This window comes from Ranitomeya variabilis, chromosome 1 (genome assembly GCF_051348905.1).
Source record: "Ranitomeya variabilis isolate aRanVar5 chromosome 1, aRanVar5.hap1, whole genome shotgun sequence".
In the NCBI taxonomy this organism is placed as follows: Eukaryota; Metazoa; Chordata; class Amphibia; order Anura; family Dendrobatidae; genus Ranitomeya; species Ranitomeya variabilis.
In genome coordinates, this window is record NC_135232.1 from 471726013 (window position 1) to 471752945 (window position 26933).

Here is a 26933-nt window from a genome sequence, read left to right on the forward strand (position 1 = left end):
AATATACTACGTAACTGGGCAATATACTACGTGGCTGGGCAATATACTACGTCACTGGGCAATATACTACGTGGCTGGGCAATATACTACGTGGCTGGGCAATATACTACATGGGCTGTGCGGTGTACTACATGGGCTGTGCAATATACTATGTGGACATGCATATTGTAGAATACCCGATGCGTTAGAATCGGGCCACCATCTAGTATAAAATATATTTAAAAAAAGGAGCAAAGCCAATGATGAATCAGGGCCTTTGATTATAATCAGCCAGCAAATGCAGTATCAGAGACAACATTTTAAAAATCTTGCAGCCGAAGTTGATACCACTTGTTTAATGAAAGACAAGCAGAGATAAGTCAGCCACACACTTAAAGGGGTTGTCTAGTATTTTGATAAGTCTGCAGATGCTCTATGTGACTGCAGACTTCTGAAACTTTACAGCACGTGCACTACATGCTATCATTATTCTTCCGTGGTGACAGCAAGAGTGGTCAATCACGTGACCACAATTATGCGATTTGCATACATGTGGTCATGTGCCAACTAGTCGTGCTCGCCTTCACTCTATACAAGGGAGCTGAGCGTGACTGAGCATGTCTAGTCAAAATGTAGCAAGAAGTAAGTGAATCCCATAATTGTGGTCATGTGACATCCACTCTTGCTGTCAACACCGTAGAATCGCTACCGCATGCAGTGTGTCTGTTTCAGACTCCTATCAAAAAACTACATGCTAGATAGCTAACAAATGATGGCTTAGACAACAGTCATATCTCTCTCGACTCCCCCATACAAAGGAATGGTTGGTTCGATCGTGTGCTCTATGAGAGAGTTGCTGCCAGACTCCTCTGGCGGTGACTTATTTCCAGGTAGAACAAAAGGATCCCCCATTATTCCCATTGGAATTTCAAGGTGCAAATCCTTCTCTCCCCCAAAATCATCTGCCTGGGACAGAAGGGAAACTATATTCATATTAGGCTACTTTCACACTAGCATCGTACGACACACGTCGCAATGCGATGTGGCGACGTACCGACGCATACTGTGAAAGCGCCAGACAACGGGGGCAGCGGATGCAGTTTTTCCACGCATCCGCTGCCCCATTGTGAGCTCCGGTGAGGAGGGGGCGGCCGGAAATACTGGACACGACGCACCAAAAAACGTTACATGCAACGTTTTTTTGTGCCGACGGTCCGACGCAACACGACGCAACCGTCGCACGACGGTTGCGACGTGTGGCAATGCATTGCAATGTGTCGCTAATGTTAGTCTATGGAGAAAAAACACATCCTGCAAGCAATTTTGCAGGATGCGTTTTTTTCTCCAAAACGACGCATTGCAACATGCGTCGTACGACGCTAGTGTGAGAGTAGCCTTAGACTTTTGGCTGATCACACTTATTTTGGTGGGTTCGAACAACTTTAGACTAATATGTATACAGGCTTTTAGGAAATGCTTCTCTCCAACAAACCCCACCAATCCTTACAAATGAGAACTAGACATCATGAGCAGTTCAATGCATGGAGGAATAAGAGTCATTGATATATAGTTCTGGCAGAAGTTTATCTCCCAGTAGAACAAAGGATTGCATGTCTTGAAATCTAAGGCTACTTTCACACTGGCGTTTTTTGTCCTCCGTCGCAATGCGTCGTTTTGGTCAAAAAACGCATCCTGCAAAAGTGCTTGCAGGATGCGTTTTTTGTCCATAAACTAACATTAACGACGCATTGCGACGAATTGACACACGTCGCAACCGTCGTGCGACAGTTGCGCCGTGTTGTGGCGGACCGTCGGCTGCAAAAAACGTTACATGTAACGTTTTTTTGCTGCCGACGGTCCGCTTTTTCCGACCGCGCATGTGCGGCCGGAACTCCGCCCCCACCTCCCCGCACTTCCCAGCACCTCACAATGGGGCAGCGGATGCGCTGGAAAAATGCATCCGCTGCCCCCGTTGTGCGGAGCAGAGAACGCTAGCGTCGGTAACCTCGGCCCGACGCACTGCGACGAGCCGAGCACGACGCTAGTGTGAAAGTAGCCTAACATGCCGCTATCATTGGCAGTCAAGGGGAACCTAATGTCTGATCCACGGGCAGCATGTATCAAGCACTGGCTGTAGGATCAGGTAATTATATTTTACTCTGAAATACTGCAAGGTTTTATAGAAAAACATAGTTTAAAAGCCACCAGGGACCAAGCTGCACTGGAAACTAGTCAGATAGGTGGTTCCCTGGCTGTTTCGCACCATCCACTGCACTGGAATGACAAGTTTCTTTCTGCATGTACATATAGGCAGAGACCTGTCACTCCAGGGGAACCGACCAGTCTCCCACGTGGCTCAGTCCCAGAAGACTTTTAGAGTATGTATTTCTCTGAATGTCACAATGTTTCAAAGTCAAACATACCAGACTGAAATCATACAGCCAGTGTCCGAATCATGCTGCCCGTGCATGTATCAGCTGACAGTTTGCCTTTTAGCTGTCAGTTCCATTTAATCTGTTGTGACAAACCTGATAAAATATTTAAAATCCATAAGCATTTATCGAAAGTGGATGAGCAGTGTGGTTGCCAGTTTCACATTTTGGACATTCATGGTCCAGACAGATGCTGCATTCAGCTGTGTTGAGCGAAGCCTCGCATTTAGTCAGAATGTGCATGGGAGTGTGCATATCGCATACTTGCTGTCACATGACTGTTCAGTCTCATCGCCAGCACCAGAGAATTCTTAGGGTATGTTTCCACGTGCAGGAAACGCTGAGTGTTTGACGCTGCGCAGAGCTGCAGCGTCAACCATCAGCCTCCAGATGTTACAGCATAGTGGAGGGGATTTTATGAAATCCCGTCTCCACTATGTGTGGTAACACGCACCCGGCGGCCCTGCGATTCCGGACATGCTGCACATCTTTTAAGATCGCAGCATGTCCGTGTACCTTGCGGCGACGCTGCGGCGCCGCAAGGAATAACACACGGCCCAATGTGTGGGGTGTGATGATGCCGGATGTGTGCAATTAACACATCCGGCATCATCGCGTCACAGAAGGGGGCGGGGCTTAGGGCGGAGCGGGTTTGCCGCTCCGTCCAAACCGCCAGCCATCCTGAAGGTGGACACATACCCTTAGAGCGTGCAGTGCGTGTGATGTGAGGATTTATAAGTATGCAGTCACATAGAGTGACTGCAGACTTTTGTGATAAGACTAGACAACCCATTTAATATATACATTTATATATATGACCTATCTAATGTTTTTATAACCCCTGGGTTAAAATCTGTTCCTCCTATATTTTACAGCAATATACTTTATAGGTCTAACTTGTTATTTTGGTTGGTTCATGGGATAATCGATGAAAGGGAAAAATATTTTTTATGGAAGCCTGGTTAACCCCTTAAGGAAAAGGGGTATTTCCGTTTTTGTGTTTCCATTTTTTGCTCCCCTTCTTCCCACGGCCATAACTTTGTTTTATTTTTCCATCAATATGGCCATGCGAGGGCTTGTTTTTTGCAGGACGAGTTGTACTTTTGAATGGCACCATTGATTTTACCATATCATTTACTTAAAAATTAGAAAAAATTCCAAATGCATTGAAATTGCAAAAAAAAGTGCAATTCCACAATTGTTTCTTGCATTTTTTTTTACCATGTTCACTAAATGCTAAAACTGACCTGTCATTATAATTCTCCAGGTCATTGCAAGTTCACAGACACCAAAGATGTCTAGGTTCTTTTTTATTTAAGTGGTGAAAAAAATTCCAAATTTTGTAAAAAAAAAAAAGTTGCCAATTTCTGAGACCCGTAGCATCTCCATTTTTTTGGAATCTCTGGCCACGTGAGGGCTCTGCTACATAAAGCAGGTGCAGCCCTGCTCTATGTAGCAGATATGCTTATATCTATCTGGCTATGACAACCACAGGGGTCTCCTGCTGACCCCGGGATGTCATGTGACATGGGCACCAATGGGAGGAGCTAATGACGCGCTTCCTGCGCGTGCATGTTAAATGCCGCTGTCAGAGTTTGACAGCGGCATTTAACATGTTAACAGCCGCTGGTCAATCGCGATTCCACCCGCAGTTGTTAGGGGCACATGTAAGCTGGTCAGATCAGCTGTCATGTGCCAGAAAAGGTGCGGGCTCATCGCTGGAGCCTGCACCAAACAGGGGGAGGAGTCCAATGATGGACTCTGTCCGTCATTGGACGTTAAGGGGTTAATGTAATATTTTTAGCAAAGTTTTCAATAACAATCTTGATTTAAAATAATATATTCACATGGAAAAAAGACATAAACAATATAAAAAAAATCTCCAAATTCTTTAAAAAAAAAAGCTTGGTTTTAAAAGGGTTATCCACTATTGGACAAACCTTTTTACATGCCACCAGTATGCTCAATATTATTTAAAAAAAGCATATGTAAAGCAGATGCTTTGTGGAACCACTGCACCATGGAGTGCCTGCAGGGGCGTAACTAGGTCAACACCTGGCTTTTCACTAGAGCCCCTGATGGTGTGGTTAGACTTGTGCCACAGTTGGAAGCCAGGTGCTACTCCAGGACAGTTTCAGGTTCTGGTAACGCCAGAGTGGTTTTGGGTTCAGGTACTGCAGAGGCAATTTCTGGGTCCAGGTCGCCGGAGCAGTTTTAGGTTCAATTGTCACCCAAGTGGTCTTGGTTTCAGACTTCCAGAGCTGTTGCATGTTCAGTTAACACCTGAGCAGTTTCAGTATAGTCTCATGCAAAACGGATACCGGAAAGCATAACTGGTTCTGGTACAGGTTTAACTGGACTGGTACAGGGATCTTATAACAAACTTAATAGCTTAAAAGCAGACTAACTACAATTATTGCTCAGACACCTCCTAACAGGTGGAGGTACCTTAAGTACTAAGTGCCTCACAGCTATAGGCTAGGGGCACAATAGGAGTTCACTCACTGTCTCTTTAAAGTACAGGAAGTACCAGAGGACCTGTGAGGCACATGCTGATCCTGATGCACGGAAGCAGGAGAGCAGCTGGGGCGGTGAGTATCTCGGTGTCTCAGCAGGAACGCTGACACAGGTGTTAAAGTACGCTCCCAATGACCCCATCTTCTTCAAGTATGCAAGGAATCTCTCCAGAAGACATGAAGCATGGATGTTCTTTTTTGGTTACCATAACCTCTTTTTGGGACAGAACCATTTCCGATCCACAAGAAAAAAAAAGGTCCTCCATCTTACCTTTTTCATGACTAAGATGTTTTCAACCTCACAGGGTGGTACCCGGATCCTCAAAGTAATGTAATGAAGCTGGGAGCTTCAATTTGTAAGATACTGCATTGATATGCTTTATGAACTCAAATTAACCGATGAAGCCGGGACACAACTTGTAAGATGGCATCTTCAGGTGGATAAATTTCAAAGAGATCCCCATCTTATCTCCAGGCTGGAAGATGTTCAGATGTTTCTTGTTAGCATGCCTTTTCATCCACTCGGAGGACTTCTCCAGAGAGGCTTTGATCTACCTCCAGATCCAAGAAAATTCTTCAGTGAGAGCAACGGCTGCAGGAACACCAGAAGCGGTCAATGCCAGAAGGGGAATACCTGGGTGTTGACAATAAATTATGAAGAATGGTGACTTCGCGGAGGACTCACTGACATGATTATTTTATGAAAACTCCGCCCAAGGTAACAACTGGACTCAGTCATCGAGATGCACATTCGTGAAATGCCACATGAAGTTAGACAGGATCTGGTTGACAAGCTCCACCTGATCATTGGACAGAGGATGGTATGCAGAAGAAAAGTCCAAAACCACATTCAATAGTTTACAGGTAACTCTCCAGAACTTGGATGTAAACTGGACTCCCCCATTGTCAAAATGTGGAGCATAAACCCATAAAGACGGAAGATGTGCTGCATAAATCTCTCGGTGAGCTTGGCAGCAGGTGGGAGACCAGGCAATGGAGTGAAATGCGGCATCTTCGAGAAACGGTCTACCACGACCCAAATGACAGAGAAACTGGAGGCCACAGGGAGGTCTGTAATGAAGTCCATTGCGATGTGCCGCCAGGGAGCTGAGGGAACAGGAAGTGGTAGCAGCCGTCCAGATGGCAGATGCTTGGTAGTCTTGTTTCAAGTATAGTTTTCATCTGCCCAGCATGACCTGGCAACTTAGATGAGTGACCAACTGCAGAACTCACTTCTTAGCAGATTCAGAGACTAAAATCTATCCTGAAGGAATCTGAGAAAAGTTGACAGGAGTCACTGTAACCATGTTGGAAGACTCAGTGATAAGTTTGGGTTCCTCATCTTGGTTGGTGGGCAAAAAGAACCTAGAAAGCGTCCCAGCCTTAACATTTTTGTCAGTCAGCTGGAAATGCAAGACAAAGTCAAGGAGAGCAAAGAACAGCGACTACCTAGCTTGACGCGGATTCCTCCTTTCTGCGGACGGCAGGTAAGCCAAGTTCTTATGGTCAGTGTACATGACAACAAGATGAACTGCCCCTTCGAGAGGGTAACACTACTCTCCTAGAGTCATCTTAATCACTAGTTACTCTCGGTCACCAATCAAGTAGCTGCATTCAGGAGCACAGAAGGCCTTGGAGAAGAAACCATGGGTAACCACTCATCCAGTGAAAGACTTCTGTGTGAGAACTGCTCCTGCCCTAGAGGCTGAAGCATCTACTTTCAGTAAAAACTTTATTGATTTCAGACCTATGAAGTACAGGAGCAGCGGCAAAGGCCTGCTTAAGGGTCAGAAAAGTGTTCTCAGCCTCCAGACTCCATAACTTTGGATCGACAGCCTTACAGATCAGCGCCGAAATGGAGGCAGTTAGAGAGTAGCAATGAGGAATAACCTGGCGGTAGGAGTAGCCAAATCCTAGGAAGTGCCACTTCAAAACGGAAGACATTTTCTCCAGGATCCATCTTCAGACCAATATCCGAGAGGATACACCCTAGAAAGGGAAGGGAGGTCTGCTCAAAAAGCATTTCTCATACTTCGCATACAGGAAATTTTCTTTGCAAGACTAAATGAACATTTCTCCTATGTGACGGCAGGTCAGGTGTGAAAACCAGGATATCGGCCAGGTACAATCACCACACAGGAGTAAATGAGATTTCTGAAGACATCATTATCAAACTCTTGGAATACTGCTGCAGCATTGCTGAGCCCAAATGGCATAACACAGTATTGGTAGTGACCGTCTCGTGTGTTGAAAGCTGTCTTCCACTCATCTACTTTTTGTGTGCTGATCAGATTATAGGTTCCTCTCAGATCTGTTATGATCTGGTGGCCTAGGAGCAGCATGAGACGTACTCTGGAGAAGGTGGTACCTGTACTGACCGCAGACCCTGAACTTAACACAGCAACTAGAAGTAGCCGTGGAATGTACCTAACACTCCCTGGACATCTCGACACAGCCGGAGGACTAATTACCCCTAGAGATAGAAAAGGGAAAACTATCTTGCCTCAGAGAAAATCCCCAAAGGATAGACAGCCCCCCACAAATATTGACTGTGAGAGGAGAGGGAAATAACATACGCAGACTGAAATCAGAATTTAGCAAAGGAGGCCACTTCTAGCTAAATAGAAAGGATAGGACAGAGTACTATGCGGTCAGTATTAAAACACTAGAAAATATCCACCACAGAAAATACAAAATCTCCACATCTAACTAAAGACATGGAGGGTATATCCGCATCTCCAGAGATACCAGCTTGGCTGAACAAATCCTTATACAGACCAAGCTGGACAAAACAAAACATGGAAAATAACTTGAACGATCAGGCCCACAGCATGTGGACTGCAAAAAACAAAGCCAGATCTTATCTTTGTTGAAATGAACAGCAAGCAAGAGAGACCAGGCAGGGAAGTGAATCCTCCAGGAAACAATGGACAACTGGCACTAACTAAAGGGTCAAGCAAGACTAAATAGCCCAGTCAGAATTGCAATAAGTGGACACACCTGATGAATGCTGCGATCCAAAGACAGCAGCGCTACCACTTATAACCACCGGAGGGAGCCCAAGAGCAGAATTCACAACACAGATCCAACTTGGAGAAGATCCTGGCACCTCTTAAATGATCAAACAATTCCAGAATCAGAGGCATTGTATAATTGTTTTGATCGTGATCTGGTTGAGACCTCTATAATTAATACACTGTAATAATTATAGGGGATAACTCAGGAGACTCTTTGCGTGGAACAAGACAACTACAGGACACAGTTTTATAAGTGGTAAAGTCTATATTATCACATGGTGATTCAAACAGGTGCAGAGAGAAACTCAAGTCCACAACACTTGGTGTAAATATTAAACGCAGCTTAGCAGTCTATAGGAAACTTCAGAGGAAAATGCAATCAAGCAGAAAGTCTATGAAGCACAGTTATTCTTGAGGATACTTGACACGAATAAATCCTTGTCTTAGTCCAAACACAGATAGATAAGCTTATAAGGCAGTTCAAATCATATCTTAGCTCAACCAGGGAGGCCTGGTTAATAGTCTCAGGTTTTTGCAGAGCAGAAACAGCTTACATGGCCAGCAAATGAAATGGAAGTAAACATGAGCAGCAGATGAAGGAGGATTAATGGAACTGGTGTATGCAGCAGGAACTCGGAGCAGAGTAGCAGGATCCACAGAGGTTCACAGGAGCAGGTATATAGCCAGGGAGTAATCAGAGGTCAGGAGCTGGATGCAAGGCAGAATACTCTAGCACAGACTGAAGGCTGGGGTGGAGTTTTATAGCAGGAAGACACAGTGCACATGAGACCAAAGACGCCATCTTGGAAAAGGGCAGTAATGCACAAAAAGGTAATAAAAAATGTTCAGAGTCCTGACATACACGGTCGAAGAGTACCATCTTTCTTTTTGACCAAAAACAAGCCAGCTCCAGTAGGAGAAGCAGATTTCTGGATGAATCCCCTAACCAAATTCTCCTTTATGTATCCAGACATGGTAGCGTCTCCTATTGTGACAGTGGATAGATATGACATCAAGGGGGTGAGGATCCGGGAGCAAATCAATGGGACAATCATATGGTCGATGTGGGGGTAAAGTCTCCGCTCCTTTTTTGTCAAAGACATCTGCATATGAACAGTAAGCAGCTAGCAAACTTGGCAGGTTGGATGGCGTCACCAGCAGCTGGAGTGGACGCACAGGAATCAAACATTTCTCATGGCAAGATTGCCCCATCAGACCACTTCCCCGGATCTCCAGTCTAGGACAGGATCATGAACACATAGTCTCAGAAGGCCTAGAAGAAGTTGATTCCAGGAAGCACATGGAAAGCATTTCTAAATTAAGCTCTACCTCCTTGGTGACCACATGGACAGCTTTGGACAGGACCTTCCTATAAATTGATGACACCATCAAAGGATTCTCAAGGCATCAGATGGGAATTTGGCACCGCTCTACCACTTGTTGCTGCATGAAATTTCCAGCTGCACCGGAATGTAGGGATGCTGTTTCAACAACTTGTGAGCCTCCACAAGGTATAAATACGGTCAAAACCAATGGAGTACAGAAATCAATTTCGCCCAGGGTAGCCGCTTCTACAGACCATAAGCTTTGGTGTTTCCCAACTTCTTGGGACACATACGAAACAGATGTTCCATGCTATCACATTAGTAGCACAGTCCCTTGGCACGACAGTGTTCCTGATGTTGTTCAACTTGAGGTGGTCGAGATCCATGGGTTCAGAAGTTGTAGATGATTGAGTATTAGGAGGCCTTTGAAAAGATGGAGCCAGACGAAATGGTTTATTTTCACACGCCGAACGTTTTACAAGAAAAATCATACCAGATACATTAATAATAAACCAAAGTAGATATAAAACTTATAGAGGTGGGGCAACTCCCAAATCCCGGGGAAAGGCCTGGCTATTCACTGCCTGCGTTGAGAAACACGTGATGGTGTCTCCGCAGCTCCTCTACTTGCATTTGCATATTTGGGGGCAGTGTTCTGGATCACTGCGTTGAGAAACACGTGATGGTGTCTCCGCAGTGTTGGATGTTTTGGTCTCCACGAGGTCAATCATCCGTGCCTTTATAGTCTTTCTACTAGGCACTGCTCCTGATAGCCAGTTTCCTACTCCACACTGATGAGGGGCAAAACCCCGAAACAGCTGTCTGTGGATGGATACCATGCTTGGCATAGGTGGTTTTCCTTTATTGGATGTTTTCCTTTATTGGATGCTGCCCTTCCCTTGGTTGTTCCTTCCCGGGGAAAGGCCTGGCTATTCACTGCCTGCGTTGAGAAACACGTGATGGTGTCTCCGCAGCTCCTCTACTTGCATTTGCATATTTGGGGGCAGTGTTCTGGATCACTGCGTTGAGAAACACGTGATGGTGTCTCCGCAGTGTTGGATGTTTTGGTCTCCACGAGGTCAATCATCCGTGCCTTTAAGAGCCAAAGCAGTGACACATAAGGGCAGTAAAAATTATGTTTGATATATCCAAAAGAGTCTGGGATACAATATTTCAATAGAGAATCTGGGGAGAGTACCCAGAAAGACTAGATTTCTCATGCTCGTGTAGAGCCTAAGTAGAAGACTAGGATTGTCACAATAGGTAAAGTGCCGTGAATAGTGCTGCCAAAAGCCCCAGTGCGCGTTTTGCGTGTTGGGCTTCCTCAGGGGGCTGAGGCTGATATGGATGGACAGAGAAATCAGGACATCCAAAGTGGCAGAAATGTCTCAACCAGCCAGTTTATCTTTTCCTCCTCTGGACAATCCCTCCCAGAATGCCGCAACCAGCACCTCAATATTCCAGCCAAGTTAGGAGAACAGTGTGCAAAACTAGACTGCTTATTGGCCTACATTCAGACTTACCTGATGCTATCTGAGGAGTGAAAATGCTGCAGATGTGACACAGCCCAGCTCATCGAAGACTTTGCGCATTGTCTTTAGGAAGGCCTGCAAATCCGAAGTCACAAGATCTCTTCTCTCCCAGAGGAGATTGATCGAAGCCAGGGACTCGCCTCATAGGTGAGACAGCAGGAACGCCCAATTCGAGGGGAACTGGTGGGTCAGAAGTTTATAGTGCAGGGTACAATAATTAATAAACCGATGGTACTGCATGGGATCCCTGTGGAAAAGTGGTGGAATAGATGTATAAGCTGCAGGCGCGGTGGTCACTGTAGCCGCTGCAGTGACTTGGACCTGGACGGAAAAAGCAATCGATCACAAGGTGTCCAGATGAGTATTCACTGTCTGCAGATAGAAAAGGATTTTGTCCTGTTGATGATGTTGCCGAGACATCTCTCGGAATAACTTTGGGAGGGGAGAAGTCTTGGGATTAGCAGGTTCCATGGGCTGAGCAAACTCTAAAGCAGATGGTTTGTGGAACCACTGAATCGCAGACCTAAAAGAGCCTGGAGGGGTGTAATTAGGTGAACACCTGGGTTTTTACTAGAGCCCCTGATGGTGTAGTTAGATTTGTGCCACAATTGGAAGCCAGGTGCTAGTCCAGGACAGACCCTGACACAGCAGCAACTAGTCCCAATGGTCATGACAACAGACATGAACTCAGATACCAAGGTTAAACCAGATACTGGTGGTAAAAGCAGGTACTGATTAATTTACCGCCGGAGCGGTTTCAGGTCCTGGTACCGCCGGACTGGTTTTGGGTTAATTTAGCACCGGAGCAGTTTCGGGTTCAGGTAATACCACAGTGGGTTCAGGTGCTTCCGGAGCAGTTTCAGGTTAAGATACTGAAGTAGTGCTTTCAAATCCAGGTAAAGGCCATAGTGGTTTCAGGTTCAGGTACCTCCCAGCAATAGGCACGGGAACACTCTTTAAAATACAGGAAGTGCATGCGCGTTTTCGTTTTTCACTTCCTGTCTTCCCAGAGTCATAACTTTTTATTTTTTGGTCAATATGGCCATGTGAGAGCTTGTGTTTTGCAGGGTGAGTTGTACTTTTGAACTACACCATTGATTTTACCATATCGTGTACTGGAAAATGGGAAAAAATTCAAAGTTCGGTGAAATTGCAAAAAAAAGTGCAATTCCACAATTTTTTGTTTGTTTGTTTTTTACTATGTTCTCTAAATGCTAAAACTAACCTGCCATTATGATTCACCGTGTCATTATGAGTTCACAGATAGCAAACATATATAGGTTCTGTTTTATTTAAGTAGTGGAAAAAAAATCCAAAGTTTGCACACAAAAAAATGACTACATGTTTCGAGACCCATAGCGTCTCAATTTTTTGGATTATGAGGCTGGATGAGGGCTTATTTTTGGACACCATGTTGATGCCTTTATTGATATAATTTTGGTGTAGAAACGATGTTTTGATCGCCTGTTATTGCATTTTATTGCAATGTTGCGGCGACCTAAAAAACGTAATTCTGGGCTTTTGATTTTTTTTCTCATTACACCATTTATGGATCGGATTAATTATTTTTACATTTTGATAAACCCGGCATTTTTGAACACGGTGATGCCAAATATGCGTTTGTTTGAATGGGGCAAATGGGGGGGTGATTTGAACTTTTATATTTTTAATATTTTAAAAAACATTTTTTTTTTTACTTTTCACTGGCTTCAATAGTCATCGGAACATCTGATCGCCTGTGCTACACATAGCAGGGTTATCCCCGCTCATCCCACTCATCCAGCAATGGCAACCACAGTGGTCTCCTGCAGACCCCGGGTTGTCATGCAACCCATAGGCGACCTGCGGTCATGTGAAATGGGTGCCGATGGTCAAGGTTTGTAACTTGCTTATGGCGCGAGCATGTTAAATGCTGCTGTCAGAGACCGACCATTGTATTTAATGTGTTAACGGCCACGGGTGAATCACGCTTCCAACCGCGGCTGTTAGAGGCATACGGAAAACATGCGGGCACTCGACCTATACCTATACGTCATAGGTCTTGAAGGGGTTAAAACCCTTAGTTTTCTCTCTAGCAATATCCTTTTAATGGCCATTGAGTATGATGCTCCCAAAAATCCTCCCACCCTCAGACACTGAGTATAGTGTCCCTACAGTGAATCCCTCCACACAATTTGACCCCACACCTATAGTATAGAACGTAATGTCTCCACAGTGCCTCTAACACAATATAATACCTCCACGATATGATGCATCTAAAGAGCCCTCTATAGCATGATATCCCCATTGTACCACAAACAGAAACACAGTATCATGGCCCCTACACAGTATGATGGCCTGTCAGCATGTTACTCCACAGCTCCCTATTCAGTATGAGGGCACACACAGACCCATACTCAGTATGACGGCCCCACAGCCCACCCACACAGTATGAGGGCCCCCACAGTACCCAACTCAATATGGTGACCCTCATAGTCCCCAACCCAATATGGGGGCTCTCACAGTACCCAACTCAAGATGGGGGCTCTCACAGTCCCATATAGCCACTCACACAGTATTATGGCCCTACCATCCCCTCACTCAGTATAATAACCCCCGCCAGCTCCCCACTCAGTATAATGCCCCACTGGCCCGACACTCACTATTATTGCCGTAACTCAATATTATGGCCCCCTACCAGCCTCCCACTCAAATAAATAAATAAAAAAACCAGAATAAAATAAGTTAAATCGGTAAAATCACCACTGTTAAAACAGGTATACTCCAAAATATAGCTATATACAAAAAAACACAAGAAGTACAAAAACACTCATGTAAAATATCTTAAATATTTTATTAATTATTTGTATAAAATATCAAATTCAGAATATTATTACAAAAAATTAAATGGACAACGGTTATCACAGTGAAGGACACAAAGAAAGATCCGACACTATTACAAATGTATAAGGACCGGTAATACAAAAACCATTATAATCCCCATAATGCAATATTATTATATAGATATATCAATATAGTAGCACTGTCACAGTACTAGAAAATAAATATAACGCTGTGGGTTTAATTAGGGTAAAAAACATATTGCCACCATAGCTATAACCCCATAAACACCTGAAACATTTATAATATAAGTCTAGTACAGAGAAGATCTCACCCAAATCAGTCCTTGTAAATGGTCAGACCACGCAGCCCCGAAACGCGTTTCGCGTGGGCTTCCTCAAGGGAGTGTGCCACTCACTCAGTATAATTGCATCCTATATATTTTGTTAGAACTGGCCTCCACCAGCCACCATTCAGTATGATTGGCCTCCACAAGACCCCCATTTAGTATGATGGCCTCCACAATTACTGACATAAAAAACAATACTCACTTTGGCCCATTTCCCCAGAACGCTGCTCCAGCCTGGGCAGTATAAGTCCTGAGGCTTTAGCACAGCAGATGCAATGTGGTGAAGTCATGCCTGCAGTGCAGGGAGTCTCAGGCTCACCGTCGCAGGCGGCTAATGCATCATTCTATTCAACATTATCACCAGCCTTCACAGTTCCATTAGAACTATTTTAGCAACATACAACTGAAAGATTGGGTGTCAGAAAACAAAAATACTGATCCTAAATGTACTTATTTCCTGTTTTATACAGTTTTAAAGGGGTTAACTGATAATTATTATGCCCTCAATACATATTTTTAACCACAACCACTTTAGTAATTTGCTTTATCTTAAAATTCCCTGATAGAAAGCAAGGTGAGTGACAGGAACGCTGAACCACATCTTCTGTCACCACCATTTTTCAGGGTGGTGACAGTTTTGGGGTGGTGCTGATGTCAGTCACCCTACCTCTATCACTGCCTCTGAAGATGTTTAATTTCAGAAAACACTGAAGAAATGCTTGGTTGCACTAGAAGCAGAAATTTCACCTACTGCACTCCAAAAGCAGTAAATGTGAATATCTCTGTAACGGAGCGACACACTGCATAAAGGAAAAACAGAGGCAGAATCAATGGAGCTCATAGATTTTTATATTGTATTTAACTCAATTTTTAGAGCAAGTTACAGGTTAAATTTATCAATCAAAGAAAGAAAAGTAGGTGAGAAGGTGCACAGAACTGTTTGGATATTCCACAGGAGGACCCAGCGCCTGTACTTGGTTTAAACAGTTATTTTGTGCTTTAAAGGAAGTCTCTTATCCTATTAGTACCTTTTTGGAGTGTGAGAGAAAACTAGAGAACCGACAGGATACCTTTAAAAAGTTACAACCCATATGCAGATGTTGTCCTTGGTAATATTGATATGTAAAATTAGTTTCAAAACAATAATGCCCTACCACCATTCCACATACAGTCATATCTTTTTTCATCAATAAAGAGAATAAAATCCCCAAACACTGCACGCTACAATTTTTTTCTGCTTGTGGCCAATACAGTGGCATAATTCGGAGATATACGTAGGGGAATGTAGCACATTCAATGTATACTAATAACGTGTGATCTGAGCTTTAGCCAGTTTTTCACCTTTGACCAACTGATTGTACTGATTGTACTGTAAACCTTGATTATCTTAATACTGATCTTTCCTTTCCCTACCTCACCAGGGGTGTGTTAGGGCTGGAGCATGACATTAAGCAGGTCTTATAAGAGATTTAAAATTTCAACATGGGTTTAATGTTAAAGTTCATTGTTGTACTATAATAGTAACTATAAATGTGATCACTATGAAACGTTTCAGTTCTTTTTAACACAAAAAGCTCAAGCTCGGTAGTTAACACTGTCTTCTCCAAGTAGAAAAATCTGATTTCTGGGCATAAAATTCAAAGCATAGGAGATACTTTACTTATATTGGTCATATCTAAACAAAGAAAAACATGCCTGTGCCAACAAAATGAGTCAAATCTCCACAATAACAAATTCACTCACCTTAGAACCACAACTAGGTTTCCAACCAGATGATGCATGCTATTAAGCCGTATTGTAGGAAGCTTTTAGCCTTGTCAATGTTATGTTTTTAAAATGTACAATACAGTGCATGATCACAGCATTGTAGGTTTCTCGATGCAGTTTGTTTGTGAAGGCTTTACACCTTTTCCACTTTAAGGAAAGTGGCCCCTAAAGGCTCTAAAATACTTAAATATAACAGAGCAGGTGTTTTTGCTATAGAGGTATTGTCTCTTTAACAAAGAACATCATCGCAGTAGCCAATCACTTAACCAAAACACCAAGACCCAAGCAGCAGCAGCAGGGAGCCAGCGCTGGACCTGGGGAGGGTGAGTAATGGTTTTGTTATTTTAGGTGTTTTAGAGCCTTTGAGGTTAGCTGTCCTAAAAGTGTTTTAGCTCAAAATATCCAGACCCATTTTTTTGCAATTTTGCACACATGATGGTTTACTAGCTCAGCTTTTCCTACAAATATATAAAACGCAATATGTACACATAGTTATATATATATATATATATATATATATATATATATATATATATATACTGTATATATATATATATATATATATATATATATATATATATATATACAGTGCCTACAAGTAGTATTCAACCCCCTGCAGATTTAGCAGGTTTACACATTTGGAATTAACTTGGCATTGTGACATTTGGACTGTAGATCAGCCTGGAAGTGTGAAATGCACTGCAGCAAAAAAGAATGTTATTTCTTTGTTTATTTTTTTTTTTTAAATTGTGAAAAGTCTTTTCAGAGGGTCATTTATTATTCAACCCCTCAACCCACCAGAATTCTGTTTGGTTCCCCTAAAGTATTAAGAAGTAGTTCAGGCACAAAGAACAATGAGCTTCACATGTTTGGATTAATTATCTCTTTTTCCAGCCTTTTTGGACTATTTAAGACCCTCCGCAAACTTGTGAACAGCACTCAAACATGGTCAACATGGGAAAGACAAAGGAGCATTCCAAGGCCATCAGAGACAAGATCGTGGAGGGTCACAAGGCTGGCATGGGGTACAAAACCCTTTCCAAGGAGTTGGGCCTACCTGTCTCCACTGTTGGGAGCATCATCTGGAAGTGGAAGGCTTATGGAACTACTGTTAGCCTTCCACGGCCTGGAAAACCTTTGAAAGTTTCCTCCCGTGCCGAGGCCAGGCTTGTCCGAAGAGTCAAGGCTAACCCAAGGACAACAAGGAAGGAGCTCCAGGAAGATCTCATGGCAGTGGGGACATTGGTTTCAGTCAATACCATAAGTAACGTACTCCACCGCAATGGTCTCCGTTCCAGACGAGCCCGTAAGGTACCTTTACTTTCAAAGCGTCATGTCAAGGCTCATCTACAGTTTGCTCATGATCACTTGGAGGACTCTGAGACTGACTGGTTCAAGGTTCTCTGGTCTGATGAGACCAAGATCGAGATCTTTGGTGCCAACCACACACGTGACGTTTGGAGACTGGATGGCACTGCATACGACCCCAAGAATACCATCCCTACAGTCAAGCATGGTGGTGGCAGCATCATGCTGTGGGGCTGTTTCTCAGCCAAGGGGCCTGGCCATCTGGTCCGCATCTATGGGAAGATGGATAGCACGGCCTACCTGGAGATTTTGGCCAAGAACCTCCACTCCTCCATCAAGGATCTTAAGATGGGTCGTCATTTCATCTTCCAACAAGACAACGACCCAAAGCACACAGCCAAGAAAACCAAGGCCTGGTTCAAGAGGCAAAAAATCAAGGTGTTCCAGTGGCCTAGTCAGTCTCCTGACCTTAACCCAATTGAAAACTTGTGGAAGGAGCTCAAGATGAAAGTCCACATGAGACACCCAAAGAACCGAGATAACTTGGAGAAGATCTGCATGGAGGAGTGGGCCAAGATAACTCCAGAGACCTGTGCCGGCCTGATCAGGTCTTATAAAAGACGATTTAATTGCAAACAAAGGTTATTCCACAAAATATTAAACCTAGGGGTTGAATAATAATTGACCCACACTTTTATGTTTAAAATTTATAAAAATTTAACTGAGCAACAAAACTTTTTGGTTTGTAAGATTTATGCATCTGTTAATAAATCCTGCTCTTGTTTGAAGTTTGAAGGCTCTAACTTATTTGCATCTTATTAAACCTGCTAAATCTGCAGGGGGTTGAATACTACTTGTAGGCACTATATATATATATATATATATATATATATATATATATATATATATATATATATATATTTATTTATTTTTTTTTTTGATCGCATATACACCAAATTTGTATAAATAAAAAGTCAGCTCTTCACGCACAAAATAAGCCCTCACCCAGCTCCAGGTCACAAAAAATGGAGATGCTACAGGTCTCGGAAAATGGTGATTTTTTTTTTTTTTAACAAATTTTTGATTTTTTCCCACTACTTAAAGGGAACCTGTCACCCCCCCCCCCCCCAGGCGTTTTTAGCTAAAAGAGCCACCTTGTGCAGCAGTAATGCTGCATTCTGACAAGGTGGCTCTTTTAGTTCTGTGTGCTGTAACTGCCGAAATAATCCGTTTTATAATTTGTCCAAAATACCTTGTCTTCCGTCAAGGAGGCCGGCCTTTCCCCCTGCTTTAGACGCCATACAGCCGTCACTCACATCTTCTTGGCGTCGGGCGCCGCCTCCTCACCGCTGTTTTGAAATAATGCGGCGCCTGCGCTCTTTTCTCCTGCCTTGGGCAGGCGCAGTGAGCGCTGGCCGTCTGTCCTCTGTGCGTACGTACGCCCTGCCTGTGAATCCCAGCCCCGCAGTGTCTTATGAATGATTCATTCATACTACGGGGCTGGGATTCCTGGGCATGTGCATTGCATGTCTAAGCCTTTCACCCTCTCCCACCACCTGCTGCAGCGTGTGCATCCTCAGGTGATCCCTCCTCCGTACAATCGCCTGGAACCTTGACAAATCCTCACAGCTGGTGTGTGTGTGTAGCAGGCAGTGGGAGAGGGTGAGAGGCTTAGACACGCAATGCGCATGCCCAGGAATCCCAGCCCCATAGTATGAATAAATCATAAGACACTGCGGGGCTGGGATTCACAGGCAGGGCCTACGTACGCACAGATGACAGACGGCCAGCGCTCACTGCGTCTGCCCAAGGCAGGAGAAAAGAGCGCAGGCGCTGCATCATTTCAAAACAGCGGTGAGGAGGCGGCGCCCGGCGCCAAGAAGATGTGAGTGACGGCTGTGTGGCGTCTAAAGCAGGGGGAAAGGCCTGCCTCCTTGACTGAAGAAAAGGTATTTTGGACAAATTATAAAACTGATTATTTCGGCAGTTACAGCATACAGAACTAAAAGAGCCACCTTGTCAGAATGCAGCATTACTGCTGCAGAAGGTGGCTCTTTTAGTTAAAAACGCCTGGGGGGGTGACAGGTTCCCTTTAAATAAAAAAGAACCTATACATATTTGGTGTCTGTGAACTCGTAATGATCAGGAGAAACAAAATGGCAAGTGAGTTTTAGCATTTAGCGAACATGGTAAAAAAAAAAAGCAACAACTGTGGAATTGCACTTTTTTTGCAATGTCACAGCACTTGGATTTTTTTCCCTATTTCCAGTACATGGTATGTTAAAACCAATGGTGTCTTTCAACAGTACAGCTTGTCCCAGGAAAAAAAAGCCCTCATATGGCCATATTGACCAATAAATAAAAAAAAGTTATGGCTCTGGGAAGAAGGGGAGCAAAAAAAGAAAACGCAAAAAATGGAAAATGGCCTATGGGTTAAGGGGTTAAAAAGATAAAAATTGTTGTTATTCGAACAATTCAAACTTTTTTTTAAGAGAGAGAGATATAAAGATATGCTATTTTTTGGTACAAAATATTGAATGTAAGCCACGTGGTAACGTAAAGAAGGAAAATCTGTCTAACAGGCCTAGTAAGATGCATCAAATATATCATGCTACACAGTGGTGTACATATAAGAACGGTGCTGAATTTTGCCATCCAAGAAAGAAAAGCCTTTTTCTATTCCTCCTCTAAACACTTTAAATAACCATTTAGCCAATCTCCCCTAATCCAACACACCCTTCCTTTGGTTGGTGATAATACAGTTCCTCTGGGGAGGGAACTGCTACATAGGTTTTCACCACCAACTGGCAAAAGAAAAAGGTCAAATTCAGGCCTCTTTGATGATTAATTTGGAAGAATTTGTCCCATTTTCATCTATTTGTAGATTAGTGCATATTATGACACAACTGACAAGTCTCATCCCAATTTGCTATTTTCTATTCATGGTCTATAGACATAGAGTAAATGTAATAATTTAATATTAATTATATTAATAAGATCAATGTTTCATTAATTCTTCTGTGGGAAGTGAATTTCATTTCTTTTATGTTTTTACAGAACAACCCATGAAAATGGCACCTGTCATACTCTAATAGATACATATTTGTTTCTCCATTATTCACTCATTCCTTCGGTGAGTATAATTTTGCAGAGGCCGACCAATTAGTGAAATAAGAATCATTCTTTGAACATGAAAGACATCATTTAAAATTTATAAGGCTGCAAATCATAATAATATCTCAATAATTATAGATAATATGTAGGCATCATTTGTTTAAGACACATTATAATATTTGGATAAGCCTCTTAGTAAGAGGAGTGGTATAGCTGCCAACTAGTGCTGCAAGATGGAATACAGCAGAGTATTATGCCTCTCAGTATTAGGGCTTGTTAAGACAAGCAAATTATACATTTGTGTGCCGGATGTGTTATCATCAGATATCAAATGTACAGTATACTGACACATGTTACTTAACAAGGCTGTTCAGATGACAGTTTTCGGTTCGTTAGAAAGAAAATCGCAGCATGCACTATTCTCTTTCATATTTCGAATGAGACTCGACCATTCAAAAAAATGGGATCCCATATCCAACATCCATATCGCATCAGATTTTTGTGAATACATTATTTCTTAACATAGGAAACTATATTTGGTCTTCAACATTTAAAAAAAATTACAAGTATAAAAAAGGATGCAATAAGGATGTAAAAAACATACACATAGATGGCATAAGGATGACAATATAAATTTTTCAAACACTCATCTGAACCTGGCTTAATTGAGTGACAAAGGAGCTCCCTCTTTCTGTAAACCACTTAGGTGCTGTGGTCACTAATGACAGCAACATCTAGGGGGTTAAGTCATTACAGCAGTGTGTCAGCTGTATTGTGGATTAAGAAAACTATTAGGGATTAAAGAGTTTACCGATTTTAAGTTCTCTTGAGGCCGAAATCCATCTATTTGACATGAAATCATATATTTATTGTATTCACTCTTGATGGTTTTCTTATTAACTGTGTAACTACTGAAAATTTTAAAGCTTCACTATATGTACCCTTTTTTGGGGGGATGAGTATTGTCCAATTATGAAAATTGATTATAGCACTAAATTATAGAATTATAGCTGCCATTTGTGCAGTTGTTATCTTTATTAAAATGTATATATCTTTCTCCATCATTCATGCAATCAATACATACATACATATGCACACACATACACAGTATATAAATATACAGGTCCTTCTCAAAAAATTAGCATATAGTGTTAAATTTCATTATTTACCATAATGTAATGATTACAATTAAACTTTCATATATTATAGATTCATTATCCACCAACTGAAATTTGTCAGGTCTTTAATTGTTTTAATACTGATGATTTCGGCCTACAACTCATGATAACCCAAAAAACCTGTCTCAATAAATTAGCATATTTCAACCGTCCAATCAAATAAAAGTGTTTTTTAATAACAAACAAAAAAACCATCAAATAATAATGTTCAGTTATGCACTCAATACTTGGTCGGGAATCCTTTGGCAGAAATGACTGCTTCAATGCGGCGTGGCATGGAGGCAATCAGCCTGTGACACTGCTGAGATGTTATGGAGGCCCAGGATGCTTCAATAGCGGCCTTAAGCTCATCCAGAGTGTTGGGTCTTGCGTCTCTCAACTTTCTCTTCACAATATCCCACAGATTCTCTATGGGGTTCAGGTCAGGAGAGTTGGCAGGCCAATTGAGCACAGTAATACCATGGTCAGTAAACCATTTACCAGTGGTTTTGGCACTGTGAGCAGGTGCCAGGAAGCATGAAGTGCTCCAAAATCTCCTGATAGCTAGCTGCATTGACCCTGCCCTTGATGAAACACAGTGGACCAACACCAGCAGCTGACATGGCACCCCACACCATCACTGACTGGGTACTTGACACTGGACTTCAGGCATTTTGGCATTTCCTTCTCCCCAGTCTTCCTCCAGACTCTGGCACCTTGATTTCCGAATGACATGCAAAATTTGCTTTCATCAGAAAAAAGTACTTGGGACCACTTAGCAACAGTCCAGTGCTGCTTCTCTGTAGCCCAGGTCAGGCGCTTCTGCCGCTGTTTATGGTTCAAAAGTGGCTTTACCTGGGGAATGCGGCACCTGTAGCCCATTTCCTGCACACGCCTGTGCACGGTGGCTCTGGATGTTTCCACACCAGACTCAGTCCACTGCTTCCTCAGGTTCCCCAAGGTCTGGAATCGGTCCTTCTCCACAATCTTCCTCAGGGTCCGGTCACCTCTTCTCGTTGTACAGCGTTTTCTGCCACATTGTTTCCTTCCAACAGACTTACCATTGAGGTGCCTTGATACAGCACTCTGGGAACAGCCTATTTGTTGAGAAATTTCTTTCTGGGTCTGGGTCTTTCTTGCTTGAGGGTGTCAATGATGGCCTTCTTGACATCTGTCAGGTCGCTAGTCTTACCCATGATGGGGGTTTTGAGTAATGAACCAGGCAGGGAGTTTTTAAAAGCCTCAGGTATCTTTTGCATGTGTTTAGAGTTAATTAGTTGATTCAGAAGATTAGGGTAATAGGTCGTTTAGAGAACCTTTTCTTGATATGCTAATTTATTGAGACAGGTTTTTTGGGTTATCAGGAGTTGTAGGCCAAAATCATCAGTATTAAAACAATAAAAGACCTGACAAATTTCAGTTGGTGGATAATGAATCTATAATATATGAAAGTTTAATTGTAATCATTACATTATGGTAAATAATGAAATTTAACACTATATGCTAATTTTTTGAGAAGGACCTGTACACATCAGGTGGCAAGACAATGTCCCGGACACGGCAATTCTGGAACAAACTGGGCTCTGCAGCGTTTACACTCTCCTGCTGAAAGTCCAAGCCAGGTGGGCTGGACACGTGGTTAGAATGCCTGACAGCCGACTACCAAAACAACTGCTCTATGGAGAACTGTGCCAAGGAAAGCGAGCAGTTGGGGGGCAGAAGAAGCGCTATAAAGACTGCCTTAAGGTGTCTCACAAAAACCCGGAAGTCAACACCAATGAATGGGAAGAGCTTGCCCTGGATTGTCCGGGTTGGTGGGGCAGAATCACCTCTGGAGCACGTGCAGCAGAAGATAGGAAAATCTTTGACGCAAAAAGAAAGCGCGCTGTCCGCAAGGCACAAGTAGAATCTGGTGTACTGACCACATCTGCTTCCTTATGTCAAGTATGTGGGCGAACCTTCAGGGCCCGGATTGGACTCATCAGCCACCTCCAGACCCATAACTACTAATTCTCTTCTAACCCTGAAGTCATGGTCATCTTCGACTACGAAGGACGAACATCATCACATATGCACACACATATACAGTATATAAATATATATATATATAGCTCTGGCAAAAACTAAGAGACCACTGCACCAGAGTACACCTCATTCTACTTAATGTGCTTTTGATTAGGTGATGATCACCTGAATCAAATCTTATTTAACGAAGGAGAGTATAAAAAACACTGCTGTGGTGTTCACAATCCTATTGCAATAGGACAAGCTGGATGGCAAAACAAGTACTAGTAATATCCCAAAAGTAATAGGAATGCAAAAATAACTTTTAACCATGCCAAAGGCATTGAAAAGAAAAGTCTTGAGTGAGGAAAAGAAGGGCTCAAATTCTGACTTTACTAGCAGAGGGACACCATGAGCGTCATGTTGCCTCCATCCTTAAAAATTCTAAGACGGCTGTCCATTACAACAAGTTCAAGCAGCAAACACTGAGGACAACAAAGCTACAGATGGGTAGAGGGTGAAAACGACTGTCCACTGACCGGGATGACCATCATCTTATTTGAATGTCACTCAGCAACCACAGGATGACATCAAGTGACCTACAAAAGGAATGGCAAATGGCAGCTGGGGTGCACACCAGGAACAGTTCGTAACAGGCTCCCAACAACTGGTCGTCTAATGGTTAGGTGGAGACCTGGAGAGGTGTACAAGCCACAGTGTCTTGCACCCACTTTGAAATTTTGTGGAGGATCGGTGATGCTCTGGGGATTCTTCAACAAGGCTGGAATTGGGCAGGTTGTTATTTGCAAAGGATGTATGAATCAAGCCGCATACAAGGTTATCCTGGAAAAATTAGTTGATCCCTTCTGCTCAGGCAATGTTTCCCAACTCTAAATACTATTTTTTCCAGCAGGACAATGTGCCATGCCACACAGCTAGGTCAATCAAGGAGTGGACTGCTGCTGGAGTCATTGCTTCAGAGCCACCACACACAGACGTATCCAGGACATGGGCTACTTGGCACCCTTCCACACTGAAAAAAGTACCAATACCTGGTTTAAAAAAAACAGTATCACTGTGCATGATTGGCTAGCAAAGTCACCTGACCTTAAACGCATAGAGAATCTATGGGGTATTGTCAAGAGGAAGATGAGAGCCACCAGACCCAACAATGCAGATGAGCTGAAGGTTACTATCAAAGCAACCTGGGCTTCCATAACACCTCAGCAGTGCCACAGGCTGATCGCCTCCATGTCACACCGCATTGATGCAGTAATTGATGCAAAAGGAGCCCCGTCCAAGTATTGAATGCATTTATTGAACATACACAACATATGAAAGCAGGTGAGAGGATGCAGTAATGGTCGGAGACAGAGCAAGGGTTAACAGAGGAATTTAATCTAACAGCGTTACTACACACAGGGAGGGGGTAAATGGAGGATAGGACAGTAAAACTGTATACGGTTAACTTAGGGGCAACAGGTATATGAATAGATAAAGAAGAGTTCAAAAGCATCAAACTTATCACTCCGGCATTGATGAGGAGTAGTCTCTGAGATGGTCGCGGTGGCATTCTTGCCTGAATGCTTGAAGAATCCGCTGTTGTCCTGGTATGGAAAGGGCCTTGAAGTCTGGTGTCATCGGTGGTCCTGGAATGTCTGGTTGCAGGCTCTGAGTTCAATGAGAAGAATCACTGAAGGAGGAACAGTCCTTTCTCTTAAGTACCGACATAGTACGGAAGCAGGTATGTCAGGTAGCCACACTGTCTGCAGCCTGGTGGTCCCATCTGGCAGTGCGTCTTCTACGGTCTTGCTGCAGGGAGGAATCACTCATGGTCAGTAACGCTATGGGAGTAAGCACAGTCAGAGGTTTCTGGAAGCGTCTGCGCCTGTGGTCTCCAGTAAGCTGGCGTAGGCCCCTCTGGCTCAGGCCTACTTCCTCCTGACCGTGCTGTGCAGGAAGGTTTGCACTCTGTACCCACACACTATCGCTTCCCACCCAAACTGAGCTGGTTCCTGGGTATTGTCGCTCTTTTATGTCCTCCACGCTCCCTGGTCTTAAGTTCAAAAGCCTGTCTGGGGAACTAAACTCTCCCCCCTGCAACACGGGTGACAGCACCGATGGTTCCGGACTCACTTTGGAAAAGGCACGCCGTGACTATCTCTCTTCCTTACATTCCCCCCTTCTTTATGCTCGCCATTCCACGGGTGAGATTTCTTGCAGCAGGCGTTTGCATTCTCCTATTCATTCCACAATTTGTCGCTAGACGAAATGCTCCTGATCAAACTGGTTAGGAGGTTTTCCTGCAGTTAAGCATTCAGAGTGACGTAAACTGGGAGTCTCTGTTGAGTCATGAGAAATGGTTGTATTTGGTTGCACTAACAGGGCTGGTGACACTCCCAATTCAGGTAGAACAGTCATTTCTGGAATTAAAGAAGTCTCAGGTGTCTGTTCTTCTTTCTCTCCAACTGGCAATTGTTTCGCATCCTCCTCTTCCTCGACCTGAATTAATGGAGGGCTTGGAGAAACCTCTTCTTCTTCTTCTTTTACATTCGGATCGTGAGATACACATGGCCGGAGCATGTTTCAATGCACCACTCGGGAAGGGGCACCTTCTTCCTCTCCGGGTCAAATCTTGTAGACTGGCCCTCCAGGGCGGACCCGACGTACGACCCGGTGTGGTGTTTCTTCCCACTGTTTGCCGAGCTTGCTTGTTTCTCACCAGCACCCAATCTCTGGCCTGTAGAGCTGTCCCTCGCAGTGGGGCCACTGCACCATGTTCCAACTCTTGAAACCTAGTTCGTACCAAGTGATACAGGGTCTGCAATCGATGCCGATGTTCTTGCACCCAGTTGGACACCCCCATCCGTGGGTAGTCCTCCTATGGGTCCAGTTCCAGATCAGTAATCTCCTTGCCAGTCCCGCCAAAAAGTAGGGAGTAAGGTGTATGTCCCAAAGTGTTATGGACTCTGTTGTTATATTCCCATATCAGCTCTGGCACAAATTCCTGCTAACGGGCCTTACGATCCTCCTCCAGGGTCCTCAACATTTGGATGACAGTGCGGTTGAAATGTTCACAAACCCCGTTACCCTGAGGGTGATAAGGGGTTGTCCGTGACTTTTCAATCCGATATAAGCCATGCAGCTCCTCCATCACTTTGCCTAGGAAGCAGGCCCCCTGATCTGAATGGATCCTCTTCAGACAATCATAAACTTGTATGAAATTCTTACAGATACCATGGGTTGCAGATTCTGCAGTTTGGTCTCTAGTTGGGGTTACTACCGCAAATTTAGTAAAATGATCCACCATCACCAAACAATGTTTGTATCCTTGGCAGGCTGGTCCAATTGTTACATAGTCAATCATCAACATGTCCATCATGCTAAGGTCACCACCGTTTGGATAGGGGTCCTCTGCTCGAGAGGCTTCGATAGCTCACAGCTCCTACATTGCCGGCACACCTCTTCAACCGCTGTTTTCAGCAAGGGATGATAAATTGTTTTCTGCAACCAGCGTAGGGTCTTTTCGGGACCAAAATGTGCTCCTTTTTCATGAGCCTCCTTGGCTACTTCATGTGTAAGCGTCTCTGGGATCACCACCTGCCATATAACT

At 43.6% G+C, this 26933-nt stretch overlaps 1 protein-coding gene across 4 annotated transcripts in view; it reads left to right on the plus strand.

The window, feature by feature from the left end:
- Nucleotides 1-26933, plus strand: part of LOC143764731 (stimulated by retinoic acid gene 6 protein-like) — a 211061-nt gene that overhangs the window by 19867 nt on the left and 164261 nt on the right. For 3 of the 4 annotated variants that reach the window (XM_077250616.1, XM_077250626.1, XM_077250646.1), the window contains exon 2: nucleotides 20103-20178. In XM_077250616.1, the coding sequence (XP_077106731.1) occupies nucleotides 20103-20178 (76 nt within the window). Of the gene's footprint in view, nucleotides 1-20102; nucleotides 20179-26933 lie in introns of those variants that run through there. The other variant, XM_077250636.1, reaches the window with a different exon arrangement.